This window comes from Dama dama, chromosome 15 (assembly GCF_033118175.1).
Source record: "Dama dama isolate Ldn47 chromosome 15, ASM3311817v1, whole genome shotgun sequence".
Classification (NCBI taxonomy): Eukaryota; Metazoa; Chordata; class Mammalia; order Artiodactyla; family Cervidae; genus Dama; species Dama dama.
In genome coordinates, this window is record NC_083695.1 from 27,830,405 (window position 1) to 27,850,034 (window position 19,630).

The 19,630-nt window shown below is 40.2% G+C and overlaps 1 protein-coding gene across 2 annotated transcripts in view; it reads left to right on the forward strand.

Moving 5' to 3' along the window:
* MYPN (myopalladin) overlaps nucleotides 1–18,855 on the forward strand; it is a 72,714-nt gene extending 53,859 nt beyond the window's left edge. For both annotated transcript variants that reach the window (XM_061163005.1, XM_061163006.1), the window contains exons 12-19: nucleotides 5,000–5,221; nucleotides 6,370–6,519; nucleotides 7,536–7,618; nucleotides 8,825–8,951; nucleotides 10,172–10,379; nucleotides 11,980–12,145; nucleotides 15,599–15,732; nucleotides 18,686–18,855. In XM_061163005.1, coding sequence (XP_061018988.1) covers nucleotides 5,000–5,221; nucleotides 6,370–6,519; nucleotides 7,536–7,618; nucleotides 8,825–8,951; nucleotides 10,172–10,379; nucleotides 11,980–12,145; nucleotides 15,599–15,732; nucleotides 18,686–18,855 — 1,260 coding nt within the window. The remainder of the gene's footprint in view (nucleotides 1–4,999; nucleotides 5,222–6,369; nucleotides 6,520–7,535; nucleotides 7,619–8,824; nucleotides 8,952–10,171; nucleotides 10,380–11,979; nucleotides 12,146–15,598; nucleotides 15,733–18,685) is intronic.
* Nucleotides 18,856–19,630: the final 775 nt, after the last annotated feature.

Genomic DNA, 19,630 nt, shown 5'->3' on the forward strand with positions numbered 1-19,630 from the left:
CCCACCAGGCTCCCTTGTCCCTGGGATTCTCCAGGCAAGAACACTGGAGTGGGTTGCCATTTCCTTCTCCAATGCATGAAAGTGAAAAGTGAAAGTGAAGTCGCTCAGTCGTGTCTGACTCTTAGCGACCCCATGGACTGCAGCCTACCAGGCTCCTCCGTCCATGGGATTTTCCAGGCAAGAGGACTGGAGTGGGTTGCCATTGCCTTCTCCGAATCAACTGACTAAGAAGATGAAAACTTTAAAAAAGTGGCGAAGTTAAGCAAAGCTCTGGCATTAACTGAAGCTTTACGGGTAAATCTGTGAATCATTTAGTGATTATTTATTCTTAAAGACAAAATTTGGATTTAAAGTATTTTTAAATTTAAAAGGAGGTCTACCTCCTCCACAGTAGAGTCTGTTTTATAGAATGCTATACCCCCAGTGCCTTTTATAGTATTCTGAGAATCTGGCAGGAAGGACAGGGCGGGGGGCTCTGAAGCCTGGTTATATCTATTGAAGGTGGCATGTAGTGTTAGATACATGGTAAAAGAAGACATCCTCTGTGTAGTTAAAGTTTATCGAGGAATCTTGGATCTGCTGCCCATACTGTGGGCTGTCCCAGGAACAAAGGAGAATACTTCCTCTAACACATACAACCTCCTTTAGCGCACAATGTACCCAGAGTTGGTTGGGAGCCCTTTGAGCAGGCTCTTCCAGCTGGTTTGATCCTACTTGATTATTTGCCCCAAAGCCCAGACTCAGAACCCAGCTCAGGGCACTGTGTCAGATCATGCTCCATGTTTTTGAAATCTGGAACCTTGGCAATGCCATATCTGATTGGGGTATGTCATGACACTGTGGTTCTCAGCAGAAGGAAAGTACTCTCCACCACTCTGACAATTTGAAGGGAATTTCTGCAGATGTGTCCCGGAAACCAAATGCCTCAAGTTGTCAAACTATCGGCATTAAGAGGATTATCTTTAAAGAAAAAAAAAAAAAAAGAACCTATATTTTCAAGTGGCATATTCTTTTGAAGTAATTTTTTAGCTTTTCACTTTCTTTCATACAGCAACTGAAATTCTGTACAATTCATTTTCACTTAAGGTCTTTAACATAAGCCTGGAAAGGATGGGCCATATGTCATTGACTTGCTGGCCACACAGACCAGATTTACACAGAAAGATATTCTCTCCTTTGAGCACAGACATCACCTACAAGCAGACTTCACAGAAACTTCTGTTTCTACTCACAAAGGGGACAAAGCAAGGGAAAATGGAGAACACAGCACAAATCCAGTCCTGGAAATTCAAAGTGCACGGCTACCCACAGTGCGTCAGTGGTACAACCTTTGTGAGAACAGTGCAGAAAGCACATTCAAATTTAACTTAAACATATTGCTTATTTGCAAATGTCCTTAGAAAACTTGAATCTCATCAGTCACAATTTGGAATGACAACCTTGATTTATGTATAAGAGGAGTAGTTATTCCTGGGATAACCAACTCTCAGGAGCAAAGCACCCCACCCCCCTCAAAAAAAACCCTACACTTTTTCCTGCTTTGGACATGGTGTGCATCTTTGTAAACATCCCAGTTGTAAAGATATGCTGCAAAGCCTTATCTATCACCCATTTGTTCCTGAAGTATACACATAATCATAACTTACCACCATGCACAATACTTGTTTGGAAAAATTAGTTCATACTTTCAATATGGAAAGCCAGGAACTGACGAGCCCTCACTCATCATGTGGTAGGAGAAGCTGCAGAGAAGGTTCTTTAGCTTGGATCAAGGACTCCACTAAAATAGTGGCTACAGGTGGTATGGAATGGATTGGGAATCTGGGACTTAAACAAAACAAGATGAGCTGCCATAGAACCTAAGACCTCTTGCCACCCTCACAAAAAGCCTGGGTTTTCCTGAACTCCAGGATCTCATGTGAGTTTTGCAAACTATGAGAATCATTCATTTGACTATTATTTTTAAAATAATAAAGCAACTTAGTAACAATCTCACATAGTAAGAGAATAAAATAACTCATTGGTTTTATTCCTAAGCATCCAAAAAACAAACATATCTGTTAAAAGGAAAAATACCTGTTTAGGAGCATGAATGCAATTCAACAAAGATGAAAAATGTACTCCTTGTGGGATTTTTAAATTGTCAAGAATAGGAAATATTTCAAATTTGTAAGATTAGTTAATGTATTTATGGAAAATATGTTCATTGTATAGTATTAGGGAGGAAAATTTGAAATTGCTGATATTATACCACTTTTAGTCCTGAAAAAATGGCAATTTCATATGGTTCAAACTAATAGGTAGATAGCTGGAAGCTTTAAGTATTAACTTAAAAAAAAACTCCCAAAATGTAGAAAATAGTCATAATACTTTTAAACTAAATTAGGTTTCAAATTAGAAGTGAACAGTCTTTTACTTTAATTGGTTTGAGTTATCTGATGAAAAATGAATACACTTAACTGGAGATTCATAATTTTTTTCTGCCCTGAAAGAGCTGCTGTAGATTTATTTTGTTTACCCAGTCTAAGATGAGGCTGAGAAGAAAGATTTAAAATTGGTTCTGAGAAATTAAAACCAAGAAATATTTGGTTTCTGTGTTTCCTAAGTGCCAACTCTACACAAATTCAGGCAGTGATATATATAAAACAATAACTAAAAGACATGAGTGATGTGATTTAATAGCTTGAGATTACATCTCATGAGTCCTGAACTCAATTATTCTGCCTATGACTAGGGGCAGATACAAATCAGCCTGGTGCTCCCAAATTCACTTCAGGGGCATCCTAGTATCATCTGCATGGAACCTACCCAAATCATAAAATCATGGTTAACTAGAGTCACAAGTTTAACCAAAGGTCTCACCCTCACCCCAGGCACCTGGCTCTGGATTCCTCAAAGATACAGTAGTGCAGGAACAAATGACAGCCTCCATGTCATTCATGTTTTCTTCCATTCTTTGGGTACTCAAGGAGCACCTGCCATGAGACAGGCACTCACTATTATATGTACTGTTGACATCGTGGAAAGCAAGACAAACAAGAATTCTGCTCTTTGGATGCTAACATGCTTAGAGATATTCAATCATTGAATCAATAAACAAACAAGCAAGAGTAATACTGGAGGACTTCCCTGGCGGTCCAGTGACTAAGACACTGTGATCCCAATGCAGGGGGCCCAGGTTCTGATCCCTGGTCAGGGAACTAGATCCCACGTGCCACAGCTAAGACCTGGTGCAGCCAAATAAATAAAAACAAATATTTTTAAAGTTTTTTAAAAAAGGAATAATACTGTATAGCAAGAAATGCTCTGTAGAAAATTACAATAGGGAGTTACTTTAGATGAAATGCCTGGGAAGGCTGTTTTACGGAGGTGACATTTCAGCTTGATAGAACAGGGTGGGAGAGGGAATGACAGGAATCCAGGATAAGTTCTAGATTTAAGTTAACTTGGTGCACTCAAAGCATGGTCTGAAACCTATGCCAATTTGCAAGCTGTCATCTCTCCACCTTGAGACAACTATGGAAATTGAAAGTAACCAATAAGAAATTTCTATAGCATTTGACAGAGAAATTTTATGTCTATCAAACATAATCTTGCATGCTTCTAATATTTCACTTTTCTAGTAATTCATTTTTATTTTACAAGAAGAACAGGTTGAAAAATACCAATTTTTAAAATTTGGTTTTCACCATAGCTAATGTGAGAAACACCAGTTTAACTACTTAACCAAGTGGATGACTAGTAGTGCCAGTCCCTAAAATGGGAAAGAGCAGGGTTGGAGTGTATTCTCTGGGGAACAGAAATCAACTGTGTATCGCTTGGACCAGGCTACATTTGAAGCGCCCATGAGGTACCCACTCCATGACACAGAATAAATTGGTGGGTTTATGATTTTCATGATATAGAGTAGATCATTGGGCATATGAGTTCTGGAGAGAGACCAGACTGAGAGACATGGATTTGGAGTCATCAGCATACAGAAGGCAGGTGAAGCTGTGAGACTGGATGAGACAATCTAGGACAGAGAAGGAAGAGCTAGCAACGGAAACTGATATGGAACAGCTAGAGAAAGGGAAGGAAAACCAATACAGTGTCATGGAAATCAACAACAACAAAGAAATGTTTTAAAAAGGAGAAAGTAAGGACTTCTTTGGTAGTCCAGAGGTTAAGACTTCTCGTTCCTAATGCAGGGGGCTGGGTTCGATCCCTGGTCAAGGAACTAGCTCCCACATACCACAATGAAGATCAAAGATCCTGCCTGCTGCAACTAAGACCTGGCATAGCCAAATAAATAAATAATTTTTTTTTAATGGAGAAAGTAGCCATCTGTGTTAATGCTGCTCAGAAGTCAGGTAAGGCAAGAACAGATAAGTGACAACTGTATTTGGCAAATAAGAAGACCCTGACAGCAGCAATCTCAGCAGAACTGTGAGAACACAAACTTAACTGGAGTGTGCTAGTGAAAGAAAAGGTGACAAGGGAATGAGGCTATAAGACAGAAAATTATCTCAAATAGTTTTGTTGTGAGGGCTGCAGAGATACTGTGAAGGCAAGCATGGGGTCAATGGAGATTTATGAAGACAAGTTTTCTGATGGCAAAACCCAGTAGAGACAGGAAGTTGGTGATGAAGGCAAGTACTAAAATGCAATTCAGAATAATTTTGCCAAAACACCACATAGACAGTTCTATATATCAAGATGGACACTTTTAGTAGCTATGGAAATTACATTCCATCTTCATTCCATTCCCTACAAGATTCTACTGGGACTCCATGATGAAGGTGAGGAATCAGAACATTCTGGGATTGCAGTAGAGACCCAAATCCCTTTAGTGCTCCATGGTGAGGAAGTGGAAATAGAACATGCCTGGTTTATGGAGGTTCCATGATATGAACCTAACATTTGAATCTTAAAAAGTTTCATCCTCAAATTATACTGATGAACACGTTCTTCCTCACCCATAGAAACTGACATTAAAACATGTTTGCCATTTTGACAGGAGTACAAAATTTCAAGCTTTGAGCAGAGGCTGATGAATGAAATAGAGTTTCGCTTGGAACGCACCCCTGTTGATGAATCAGACGATGAAATCCAACATGATGAGATCCCCACGGGCAAGTGTATAGCTCCCATCTTTGACAAAAGACTCAAGCACTTCCGGGTCACTGAAGGCTCTCCAGTGACATTCACCTGCAAAATTGTTGGGATACCTGTCCCAAAGGTAGGGGAAGATGAACAGCCAGTCAATCAACCAACAGTGCAAATCTATAGACTCAGTGCCCTCAAGAAAGCCTTATCAGACTCTAGTGAAATATCTATACAGAGAATAAAAACCAATACCAGAAAATTAACAAAGGCCAGGTAATCTGACTACAAAGATACAATCAGGAATAGAATCATTAAATAGGCAGAAAACAAATCAGATTACTTATGGGCATGTTAAAATTTTTGTAAAAGTTGAAAATAAATTTTGTTAGTCATGATCCTCTCTTTGGGGCTATTGATCCTCTCAACCATCAGATTCACCAATCTGATACTTTTCTTTCTATTTAACATCTACTGAATATCCACAGCCAACCTGTTGTACAAAGCAAGCTATATTTGTATCATTACTATTAGGTTGGTAAATGCAGAAAATGTCATATTGTTACCACTGGCTGCTGAAAAATCTTATGAGTCACCAGATTTTCTGGCAGTCAGCTGAGAGAGGATTTACACCTGGTATGTCTACAGCAGGGAATCTCTTCACTCTGCTTTCACAAACATTAACATGGCTTTAGCATGTATGGTTTGGTAACCAGGAAATGCAGAGAAGGTCAACTGCTACTGTACTTTAACTCACCTGTCTTTCAGAGATTCCCCTTGATATATGTAGAACTTAACATGAAAACTATGTAGACTTAAGTTTTAGTCAGATGAGGAATTCAGCAAGTGAATCCTGGCCTCATTCCACTTGATATGACACAACATACTAGCCTTTCAAGTAAGGTCAGCTATTCTAGGCCCTGAGATCTGGAACTTCTAGCAGGAAAAGTTTCAAGCTATCCCAGTTTTCATTATTTTGCCTCTGAAGACCCGCCTGGCCCTTAGGGTGGTTTTTTAATTATAAAGTACAATAAAGATAATCAAAAGCTTTCTCTCCATCCTAAATTATTTGTAATTTTTTACTTAAATATTCTGTATGTACAAGTGGAGGAGCATCTTATACTGCTATTATAATGCGTCTGATAATTTTTCTCTGTTTTGTAAAGGATGGGTTACTAGTTGTAGAGATGGCAATCCATCCAGGCCTTATCCTCCTCCTTATATCATGATCCTCTAAAGATGTACAGAACTGTGCATATTCTCCTTGCCTATTTTTCATTTCAGGTTTACTGGTTCAAAGACGGGAAGCAGATTTCAAAGAGAAATGAGCACTTCAAAATGAAGCGAGAAGGAGACGGGACATGTTCTCTGCACATTGACTCCACCACCAGTGACGACGACGGCAACTATACCATCATGGCCGCCAACCCCCAGGTGGAGACGCAGGGCTCCACCCTGTGCCGCGTTCTGAGGAAGGAGCAGTTGATATCATTGTGAATAAACCTTGAGAAGTGCAAGTTACTAAGGGTTGCTGAGGAAAATGAATGAGGAGCATTGAGACTGTGTGTAACCAGAACACAGGATCACAATTTACGACTAGTCAGCCGTTGATGGGTCACTCCACTCTTCAGCCTTTGTCAAAGGACATTAGTTCTATCTATTCACTAACTATATGCCTCAGACCTCTAGAGTAAATCTTGTGTTTATCAACTCATTGACTCTCTTGAAGAGTCAATAAATTATTCTATCAAAGAATGATTTGCTATTTTTAGTTCTTTAGAGAATAAGCAAATTACTTGTGAATAGCCCTCACTCATAAAATTTTTTCTTCTTTTTTTGGTAAAAGATGGAAAGTCATAATATTTCACGTTCTTTTTCTGAAGAGATCGGGACTTAAAATCCCCCTTAAAAACATGTCAGAATATGTATAAATATAGCTGATTCACATTGTTGTATAGCACAAAGTAACACAACATTGTAAAGCAATTATACTCCAATAAATAAATAAATAAGTATAAAACTGAAAAAAAAAAATATGGCAGAATAAATATTTCCAACTACTATGAGAATAGGAGGTACAGAACTATAATTTCTACTCTCACCAACTCCTATAAAAATGTTAGTTTTGAAGATAATCTCTATTGAGGAAAGCATAAAAATACTTGACCATGATCTCTGCATGTGCCTGCAAATAATATTAAGTGCATAAGAACTCAATTTTTTTTACATTTGTGTCTGTTCATTTTCAGCTTAAAAATGAAGGTCATCACAATATTCTTAAAAATCCTTTCCCCTGAAATATTAACAGCAGTTTAAAGAGTTACATTGTTTTTATTCCCTCTCCAAAAAAATTCATAATAGTCAAAAGCTAATAACAGTTTGGTCCATTTTAAATGGTCCATTTAAAAACAGTTTGTTTATTTTAATCTCCTTCATTTTCTGTTTCTCAGGGGAGAATCAGTTGTTCTGGCCACTTGATGGTACAAGGTTTGCCCATCCGAAGTCGACTAACAGCTGCTGGTCAGTCTCACAGGTAAAAACAGTAAGAACCTCCCTTCTCCAGCCCCTCGCAAGCATCCACCTGCTGCAATGAGCACTGAAGTATTGGGCCTATAAACTGTCACCTAAAGTGTAGTTCTCCACCTGAAATATTGGCACCACTTGGGAGCTTGTTGCAAATGCAGAATACCAAGCCCCACCCAGACCTATTGATCAGAATGTACATTTTACTAAGATCCGCAGGTGATTCACAAGTGTATTAAATTTGAGAAGTATTGGTTCACAGCACATTTTTAATGTTCAAAATTTGTAACCATAAGTAGCACCTGTGCATATAATATATAAATCAGACTGAACTAAGTTAACTTTTCTTTAAAAAACAGAAACTGTTAATGAGTATATATATACTAATAAAAGATTTTTGTTGTTGTTATTATCTCCAACATAACAATTGTCTCCAACATAGCAACTAACTTTCCTCCTCTCTGACTTTATTAATGTTAAGAAGAGAGAGCCTGGCTTTCTCTTGAGTCGTATGGTGCCACAAAGTCTTAGCAAAGCATTTCATAGTTGCTGACATGCATGAATTAAATTAGACTTACCAAAGGAACAAAAATAGTGACCTACGTTTCAGATACAGTATTTCAACTACCGTTACAACTATACCTTCTTCTTCAGTTTTTTTTTTCCCCCCTTCTTCAAGAACAGCTGTTACTGTTGGTCAGTTTTAATCAGTTTAGGTTCATGATCATCTTTAATGGTCTGGCAGAATTTATAAGCCAGGTTACATTTTATTACTCAGAGACACAGGGACTGTAGCTGCCTCGTTCTGAGTAATAAACAGGACTTCTCTTTTGGCTCTCAATGGAGGTTCAGATTGAATACTGATTTATTTGTTTATTTTGAAACTTTTGAACAACTGGTCAAACCCAAGGCAAGGGGAGCTGAGTCACTTAACCCAGAAACCCAGAATGACTTCACAGAGAAAAAAGCTAAAGCCTGCTTACTTAATTACAGATCTCACATGATAATCCTACAGTGGATGAGATACTTAATACTTTCTTTTTTCACATCAGCTCCATACCATTACTTATTCTTTCTTTATGGTCCAGCAACCCCTATCCCCATCCCCCAAAGAAATCTTTCTCCAAGCCCTATAGCCATGACTAAATGCCTACACTGTCATATATTTATGAATTGGTTTCTACTATTTAACGCCTGAACACGCCTGCTGTTTCAGAGGAAGGTCCCGAGTGCAAGAAAGAGACAAAGAGCCCCTACAGGAACGCTTTTTCCGACCACATTTCCTGCAGGCTCCTGGGGATATGGTGGCTCACGAGGGGCGCCTCTGTCGCCTGGACTGTAAGGTAGCCTGTAGCACCACCTGTTCATATTTTGTATTTATTTGTTTGTATGCACCTATTTTTGTTTGTATTTGTTTTATAGTTGGTTTGGGGGTGTTTTTGTTTTGGTTTTGGTGAATGGGGACTGAGGAACAAAGAGAGAAAGAGATCACTTTTTTCCACCCATAAGGTTCTTTTGGAGCATTTAATACCAGATCAAAGTATTTCATAAAACCTTCTAAGTGATTATATCTTAATAAAAACTACACTGATATCATATCAAGTTTACTCTATGTTTGTAAAAGACAACCAAAGAGGTCATGTAGTTCAGACATCTTCCGTACGGTACCTGAAAAGTCTTTATTGCCATAAAGACGTAAGGATGATTTTTACATCCTTGAAATGAACTTCTATGAGGTACAGCCTTTGAAAAAATTATAGTCACTGGCTCCAAAGCAGTTTACGAAAACAGAATCTGGTTTCTAATACTAGCCTACATCCATCACCTTTAACTAGTCTATAATATATTCTAACTCTTTCACCAGAAACTGGGTTCAGTTGAATGGCATGGATAGTTCTCAATATGAACAGAAACTTAAGTTCTCCTTCTGCTCCAACACTGCAGAATGCTATGGCGATTAAGATGCAAATTAGTAAAGGTTTGAGGTTAAGTATTTATAGAATCCCCTCCTCTAGGTGGATCTTGCCCTCAAATTAGTTACCTAAATAATATTTGGGATGGACTGTTAATTTCTTCCACCCTAAATCCTAAAAGAAACCCATCCTGGGTCCACTCCCTAAAGATTCTGATTTAATGTAGTAAATGGGCATCAGGATTTCAAATATTCCATGTGGTTATGACACACAGCCAGCTTTGAGAACAGTGGTTTGATGTCTGCCCCTGTCTTGGCTACCTCTTGGTCGTTAGGTATGTAAGCAATATATTCTCTCTGAAACTGACACTATAGGCCTATTTTATCTATCTATTTAGCTTTTTAATTCTTATTCATTTTAATCTAGTATAAAATCACTACCTGAACTGGGGTCCAAATACTATACAGTTTAAATTCACACATCCATCCATCCAGATCCCTCTTGTCCTGACGCCCCTGTGGAGAGGTTTCTCACCACTGACATTCCCTCGCTATCTATGTGATGCCAGATCAGGATGAAGAAGTCAGCCACCAAATAAATCTGCTTGTCATCAGTCTGTCATTTGCCTCAGCTGTCCTCTTGTTTATTAGGTGAGTGGCTTACCGCCCCCGGAGCTGACGTGGCTGCTCAATGGCCAGCCTGTCCTCCCCGACGCCTCCCACAAGATGCTGGTCAGGGAGACCGGAGTCCACTCTCTGCTCATTGACCCGCTCACTCAACGCGATGCGGGGACCTACACCTGCGTCGCTACCAACAAAACTGGGCAGAATTCCTTTAGCTTGGAGCTCACTGTAGTAGGTAAGGTTTGCTGCTGGGACCCGTAAACATGACTCCCTCCAAAGCTACTGCCCAAATATGCAGAGCCTCTGATGTAATTCCTTCGTCCTTTGCCCCACCGAGCCTCATCTCAGTTTCCTCTTCTCTGTAGTAAGGGCCATGTTTCCTACATTGCTCTCGAAAACATATTAGTAAGCCAAAATCATAATGTGGTGCCTTGTGTATATCATGCTTGCAATAAATGATAGTCATTGTAATAATTAATCAATCAATTAATTACGAATTGACTATCACTAAATTCAGGTCACTTGCCCTACAGTTCATCACTCCAGGGTCTCCCCCTACCCCAAGCTTCTATGCTTTGCATTAATGGTCCCTTTACATGGAATGCCCTTCTTTGCCTAGCAACCTCCTACTCATTCTCTAAGACTTATTTCAGATGCTACCCCAAAGGCACAGCAGACCCAGCAGGCACATCCTCCTCTATGCCCAGAGCACTCAGTAAAGGAGAGAATCTTTCAGCACTCGTGGCTTCTGTGTAACTGTTTTCTCTTTGCCTGCCTGAAGAGACTATGAGCCACTGAGGCCATAGAAGCTTGTTCTTCTGTGCATCTCTGATGTCTGACTCAGTGCCTGGAACATGGAAGGCATTCAATCAAGAACTAAACAAAGGAACCCTTACCTTACAAGATGATGTCAACAAACACTAATGCCTACAGTCATCGTGCCCTGGGAGGTGTCAGCCCCTTGGGGTGTTAGCCCAGCTAGAATTAGCTTTCAGAATGAATGAATTCTCCCGCTGAACTTTCTCCTGCTAGCTCCCTTGCATGGCCCCTGAAAGAAATCAGGATGGCATCAGAATGTTAACCTTCTCTCCAGGCTAGTAGCTGTTTCCTCTATATTATCTTCTTTTTTTCCACTCTTAATCCCCTCTCCCAACAGAGTAGCAAAAGCTCATTCTGCGAGGACACACTGATTGCAGCTTTTACTTTTTTCCCACTGTTTTGCTAAAGTATGGCCTCTGGAACCGTGAGATAGGAGATGTCTTTGTCTTAATTGATTCTACTGGGAAAAAAGAAAAATACCTCCTTAGGAAATATAATTTGTGGTGTGTCTTTTAAAAACAAAAATAGTATACATCTTTCAATTTTTATGGAGCAATAAAATTTCTCAAGGTAAAAAATTGAGGGAAAATCAATATACCTTCTACAAAATAACCTCCTCTAAAAAAGAAAACAAAATATATTTAGTACATAAAATATATCATTTTTCAGCGTTTATTACTGAGCAATAAAAGAAACTCCCTTAATTCCACACCTACCATTTGCATCCCACATGTGTTACCCAAATCCTTGTGCGTTGTCTCTCAAAAGATAGGCAGAAAAAATAAAATAAAATTTTTAAATTTTTAAAAAAGGCAGAGGCAGTTTTCTCATTTCTATTTAAAATAATTTTTAGAGCTTTTATCAAGGCAGTGATCTTCACTAAGAAACTTGAGAAGTGTTCTAAAGAAGAGGTAAGGTGGGTGGGTGCTCAGTCAGATTCCAGAACTGTCCTGAATTTGAGGCATGGAGCCCAAGGCACTTACTATTCAAACTAGCATGGCTCTTCTCTCATTCAGCCAAAGAAGTAAAGAAAGCACCTGTAATCCTGGAGAAACTGCAGAACAGTGGTGTTCCAGAAGGCCACCCCGTGAGACTGGAGTGCCGGGTGATAGGCATGCCTCCACCAGTGTTCTACTGGAAGAAAGACAATGAGACCATCCCTTTCACCAGAGAGAGGATCAGGTACAGCCTCTACACTTGGTCAAGTTCAGCAAAGCTCATCAGGCCACCCAAATAAGTCTTTAGCCTTTTGAATCTGTCTCCTTTCACTTGGCATAATGCATTTGCTTTATCCATGTAACTGTGCTTATCAAGAATTTATTCCTTTTTGTTGCTGAGGGTTAGTCCATTGTATAATGTCCCACCATTTAAAAACATTATTATTATTTTGCACCACATGGCATGCAGGATCTTAGTTCTCTGACTAGGGATTAAACCCATTCCCCTGCAGTGAACATGGGGAGTCTTAATCACTGGACCACCAGGGAAGTCTCTAAAACCTTAATTTTTATGCTTAAAAAGGTTTGAGGGATTTATAAAGATTTTGCATGTTTTTGTCATGTGTCATTTGTGTCATTTGTCTTTTTGTCATGTGTCATGTCATGAGTCATATTAGTACCCAGACAAAATCTTTTGACTGTAAAAAGCTAAAATAAAATAAGGCAAAAAAAAAAAAAGCAAAACAAAACATTATGGCAATGCTCCTTTTCCATCTGTCACTACATGCCTGTTTTTAAAGTAAATTTAAGGATCCAGGTTCTCTAAATGTGTGCCTTGTTTAATTTCCCCTGAGGTGAAGTGAAGTGAAAGTTGTTCAGTCGTGTCTGACACTTTATGGCCCCATGGACTGTAACTTGCCAGGCTCCTCTGTCCATGGAATTCTCCTGGCCAGGATACTGGAGTGGGCAGTCTTTCCCTTCTCCAGGGATCTTCCCAACCCAGGGATCGAACCCAGGTCTCCCACATTGCAGGCAGATTCTTTACCATCTGAACCACTAGGGAAGCCCCAATTTCCCCTAACCATCCTTAATTCTTTGCCATTTTGTTTTTATGCCACAAGAGCAGCTTGTGCACAGAAACTGCCACTGAGAAATTATTATTACTGAGAATTATTTCTTCACAGTAAACTAAATTTGTCCTAAAGAATATTGGCTTTTACAGAATCTTGGCATCTAAAAAGTCTAAGTATAAAAAGGTCAGGATTTTTCCTCTGGTAAAACGTAAGCAAGAACAGAGAATATACTTGAGTTAACACTTCAGTGTAAATTAACAAAACATATTAAACCCAGCCTGAAATTCTGGTATAATTATGCAGGATTGCACTACGCAGTCAAGATTAAGAACTACAGATTAGAGAAACCAGAAGGAAAGGACATGCAGATTTACTCCTGAATTGAGCTGAGTTAAATGCTGCACATGCCCAGTTGGTTATATTAAGAAACACTCCCTCCACCCTAAAGACTACACACAAAACTATTAGAACTAATGAACCATATATTTTAAATGTATAACCAACAAGGTCCTACTATACAGCACAAGAAATTCTGCTCAGTGTTATGTGGCAGCTTGGATAGGAGGCAAGTTTGGAGGGGCTGAGTCCCTTTGTCGTTCACCTGAAACTATCACAGAGTTGTCTGTTCACTGGCTTTGGTGGTGATTTAGTCACTAAGTTGTGTCTGACTCTTGTGACCCCACAGACTGTAGCCTGCCAGGCTCCTCTGTCCATGGGATTTTCCAGGCAAGAGTACTGGAGTGGGTTGCCATTTTCTTCTCCAGGGGATCTTCCCAACTCAGGTATCAAGCCTGGGTCAACTCAGCCACCAGGGAAGCCCCAGTACAAAATATAAAGCTTAAAAAAAAAAAAATCCTCCCCCTGCAAAAGAACTGATGAACGAATTCAGCAAAGCAGCAGGATACAGAACTAACACACAGGAATATGTTGCATTTCTGTACACTAACAAAGAAATATCAGAAAGAGAAAGTTTTTTTAAAAAATCCCTTTTAAAATCACATCAAGATAAAATACTGAGGAATAAACCTGACCAAGAAAGTCAAGGACTTATACGCTCAGAACATTGATAAAGGAAATTGAAGACGCTTCAAAGAAATGGAAAGGTATCCCATGCTTTTGGATATCCTTGAGTGGTTCTGGCACAAAAACAGATATACATGGATCAGTGGAACAGAATAGAGAACCCAGAAACCCACACACCTAGAGTAAATTAATCTTTGATGAAGGAGGCAAGAATATACAATGGAGAAGACAGTCTTTTCAGCAAGTGTTGGGAAAGCTGGACAGCTGAATGTAAACCAATGAAGTTAGAATACTCCCTCACACCATACACAAAAATAAATTTGAAATGAATTAAAGATTTAAATATAAAACATGACACCATAAAACTCCCATAAGAGAACATAGGCTAAGCATTCTCTGACATAAATCATAGCAATGTTTTCTTAGGTCAGTCTCCCAGGGCAACAGAAATAAGAGCAAATAAAAACAAATAGGGCCTAATCAAACTTATAAGCTTTTGCACAGCAAAGGAAGTTATAAACAGAATGAAAAGACAATCCACAGAATGAGAGAAAATATTTGCAAACAGCGTAACCAATAAAGGCTTAATTTCCAAAATATGCAAGCAGCTTATACAGCTCAATATCAAAACAAACAACTGAACCAAAAACCAGGCAGAAGACCTAAATGAACATTTCTCCAAAAAACATATCCAAATAGCCATCAGTCACATGAAAAGATGTTCAACATTGCTAAGTATGAAAGAAATGCAAATCAAAACTACAGTGAGGTACCTACACCTATCACCTCACACCAGTCAGAATGGCCATCATCAAAAAGTCTACAAATAATAGGGACTTTCTGGTGGTCTAGTGGTTAAGACTCTGTGTTTCCACTGCACGGGGGCACAGGTTTGATTCCAGGTCAGGGAAGCTCTGCATGACACAAGGTACCCTGCCAAAGAAAGTCTACAAATTATAAATGCTAGAGAGGGTATGCAGAAAAGGGAATCCTCCTACGCTGTTGGTGGCAATGTAAATTGGTGCAGCCACTATGGAGAAACCACTAGGGAGGACAGTAGGGAGATGCCTTTAAACATCAAAAGCAGACTTACCATATGATCCAGCAGTCCCACTCCTGGGCATATATCCAGAAAAGATGAAAACTAATTTGAAGCACTGCAGCACTACCTACAAAAACCAAGATGTGGAAGCAACTTAAGTGTCTATATATATATATATATATATATATATATATATATATACACATACATACATATACATACAGTGGAATATTACTCAGACATAAAAAGAATGAAATAATGCCATTTGTAGTAACATGGATGGGCCTAGAGATTACCATACTAGATGAAGTAAGTCAAACAAAGAAATGTTATATGGTATTACTTATATGTGGAATCTAAGAAAAAATTATATGTGAACTTATTTACAAAATAGGAAAAGATCCACAGACATAGGAAAAAACTTATGGTTACTGAAGGGAAAAGGGTGAGGGGAGGGATAAACTAGGATTTTAGGATTAACTACTATGTGAAAAAACCAGTTTCTGGGAACTCTAAACTCCCTCCGGATACAATGTAATATACTCATTCTTTTCTCCAGCATGCACCAGGATGCAACTGGTTATGTCTGCCTCCTCATTCAGCCAGCCAAGAAATCAGATGCTGGATGGTACACACTGTCAGCCAAGAATGAAGCTGGCATCGTGTCCTGCACTGCCAGGCTGGATATATACGGTAGGTATAATGGCATCAGTCGATCTATGTGACAGGCAGCTTAAAAATCTTTTTTTTTTTCTGTTAGGATTGGTGTAGTATGTTTTCATAAATGAATTAATTGGTTTTTAAGATATGGATTTCTTAAGTCATTTTATTCTACTCACCTCAGGGCTTTTGTACACTCTTCCATTTCACTATAAGGTTAACCTTCTTCCAAAACAGGTTTTTTTCTGTACTTCTAATAAGAGGAATTACAGCTACTTCAGAGCATACATGGGCTTGTACTTATGATCACCCAGCATCTTCATGCCATCCCCTTGCTGCCATGGGTCACCCACAGGAACCCCCTCCCCATGCCTGTAATTCCCCAGTCATAACTCCACATGGCAGGATTTTCCAGACCCTATTCATTTGTTAATTCTTCCACAAATATTTATTACTCTCATCTCACAATCAGATTAATAACTGAGATGTCCTGAGAGTCGCTCAGTTGTGTCCAACTCTTTGCAACCTCATAGACTATACAGTCCATGGAATTCTCCAGGCCAGAATACTGGAGTGGGTAGCCTTTCCCTTCTCCAGAGTATCTTCCCAACCCAGGGATGGAACCCAGGTCTCCCGCATTGCGGGTAGATTCTTTACCAGCTGAGCCACAAGGGAAACTTTCACTCTTAGATAGTCCCAAACCCATGAGATTATTGTAATTGTTGTTACCCTCTTTTAAATGCCAAAGAAACACAGAGACTCAGAGAGGTTAAGTGACTACAGCTGGAAAGCAAATTCAGATTTTTTACATCATTCCTTCCAGTCATGTTTCTAAATATTTAACAAATTAATCTTTACCAATGTATTTGTGTACGCTACTACTCTCCTCTATAATTTTGACATTAACTGGCATTTTAAAGACATATTTCTTAACCCAAAAGAGTAATCCTTTTTTTTTTTTCTTTATAAAACCTAATTGGTTGGCTTAATATTCCTTACTGATTTAATATGATGAACCAGAATAACAAAGAAGAAAAAGTAACTCTGCCTAGAACCTGGGGCCCCTGCTACTTAGAGGTGCACACCAGATGCATTCCCCTTTTTATGGCACCACACAGGAGTCCTGGCCTGCCATTTTCCCTCAATCTCATATTTAGAGGAAATATATAGCTTTCTGGTTATTCTCTCTAATCTGTCGACTTGAAATTCAGTTGTGAAGGAAGCTGACTCTAATGTACTTTCCCCTGGAAGCGTCCGGAGAAAGAGAAGCCAGTGATATGTTTCTTAATCTAAGCTAATGCCTTAACCATTTCACCCACCTCACCATGTCGGAAGGAAACAAGTCTCCAACCAAGAAACTTCTACCAATAAGCCCTGAAACCGATGACACTTGTCCCGATCCTGCTCTTCTATGGCGGAGCCCCCACTTCAGTTCATCCCGGCTCACGTCTCCCAGGCTCTGGTCCTGATTCCACAGCTCCAAAAACGGGAGGCGCTGTTTCGTCGGTTGGGACCCGGGAGTGGGCGAAAGGATGGAGGACTAAGGCTGAAATCAATCCACTTCGCCCCCCACAACCTGCCCGAGGAACCGGGACAGCGGGCATCCCTCCTCGCCCACAAAGAAAGGCTTCTAAGAGTAGCTCCTGTCAGGTTAAGATGCCGAGAGAGCCGAGGAAGAGCTAAGAGGCAGAGGGGCTGCAGAGAGGGGCTTGACTAGGTCACAGTTGCTTCACCGAGTGCCTGCTCTCTTGTGGAATCGCTATTAAGTTTTGTCCTGTTTTGTAGCTTTCCAAATTTGATTTTTTTTTCAATTATTTTTATTAGTTGGAGGCTAATCACTTCGCAACATTGCAGTGGGTTTTGTCATACATTGACATGAATCAGCCATGGAGTTACATGTATTCCCCATCCCGACCCCCCCCCACCCCCCCACCCCCACCCGATACCCCTTGGTCCTCCCAGTGCACCTGGCCCGAGCACCTGTCTCATGCATCCCACCTGGGCCGGTGGTCTGTTTCACCATTCCAAATTTGATTTTAATCAGTTCACTGAGAGGCATTTAGACCCCGAAAAACTAATTCGAAATAATGAAATCAACAAAGAACCCATTTATAACTGGGAATGCTACAAGCATCTGTAATTCCCCAGGACCTGGAGCATCAATGTTTCCCACCTGGTGTTGCGCGATCGCCACCGCCAGGCTCTTGGAAACCTGATGAGAGGGCTGCTTGGTAATTTCTCAATCAGAGGCAACACCCAGGACTGAGCAGTTTGGATGGATACTTCATTCAGGACATGTTCGAGCCTAAAGATCCTGTCTGCTGAAACCAGGATCTCCCTTGGACAGTGTTTGGTGAACATGGAAATTCTAACACATTCCCTTTTGTCCCCCAATCCTGGTTGATTGCATATGTTACTTTTCAGTCTTCTGGCTGTAACTAACTAGAACATGATCAGGGCAGTAGGTAGGTAAGTAAGGGTGATTAGGATGAGCAGTAAGTACTGGTCAGAGGTCTGTATTCATCTTTTGGCTCCCATTTCCACAGATATCTCATCTCCTCCTTCTGAGGAGCCCTCCCTTGAGAGCCTACAAGTCTCTCTACACCCACACCCCACCCCAGCCCCTGTAGACTCCACGCTAGGTCAGTGATGCTAGGTCAGGAGACAATTTTGAGATATCACCCTCATCACCCACTCTTCCTTCTTATAGTCCCAGATTTTGCTGGATTAGAATCATGGGGGTTGGTATTACAGAATCAAGAGATCACGAGCCCAATTTCCCTATTCCTAGCAGAACAGGAGAGATTTTATTGATTTTTTTTTCTTTTTTTACAAATGAGGCATTTCAGACCCAACTATTCATATATTTCAATGATTTACCAAGATCCCACACAAAGTGTCGGCATGAGGACAGAACGCACCCCTGCTGTGTACCTACTAGACTGTATTCTTTTGATTGTAACACTTGATTTGGTCCATTTTCCAGCTCAGTGGCATCACCAGATCCCACCACCCATGACCGTCCGGCCCAGTGGCAGTCGCTATGGATCCCTCACCAGTAAAGGACTTGACATTTTCTCTGCTTTCTCCTCCATGGAAAGCACGATGGTGTATTCCTGCTCTTCTCGGAGTGTAGTGGAGAGTGACGAACTTTAAGAATGTCTGGGTGCCTGCTGTGTAAGGGGGCAGACTGTGAAGGGGGAAGGAGGACAAACCAGATAAGGTGGTTTCCAAGCAACTGGATTTGAGTAAGTTTCCACGCTGCCGGACCTGTGGCAAGGAGAGCTTTGAGTAAGTCATGTGGGAACTCCTGCAGTCTCAGCTTAGGAAGAGATTGAGAGCTGTACCTTTTAAGATTCCAACAAAATGAGAAGATGATATGGATGAACCAAAGATATAACTCAGCTGCTGTCCACTGCTTTGGGAAAAAGTTAGCATGCTCCTCTGCCCCCTGCTGTGTTAGGGGTGTTCAGGCCCTCCTAAGAGCAATGAGGGGCCAGATGCTTGGGCTGAAAGGAGTTAGACAGTAGTGACCTTAGGTATCCGAACTCACCAAACGATACGAAGGGAAAAGGCAAGGGGTGGGGGGAGGTGGTGTCCATCACCTCACTGATTGCATTCATAGCAGAAATTTTGGATTCATTAAATCAGCTTCTACTTAGCACTAGGAGACTGTGCCTTCACTCACATACGTAGAGAAGCACTTTTGATGTGCTTATCCTGGGTGTATTGAGCCACATGATAAAGTGCCAAAATGTGCCTGAGACACCAAAAAAAAAAAAAATCGCTGAATGCTCAATTTTGCACAGTGCACTTATTCTATAGCCAATATAGGGACCCACCAGCCTGCCGGCACCATTTTCTTTTGAATATGATGGTGAGTGGTTTTTCTCTCTGAATATATATATAGATTCTATAACTAAAGGGTTGT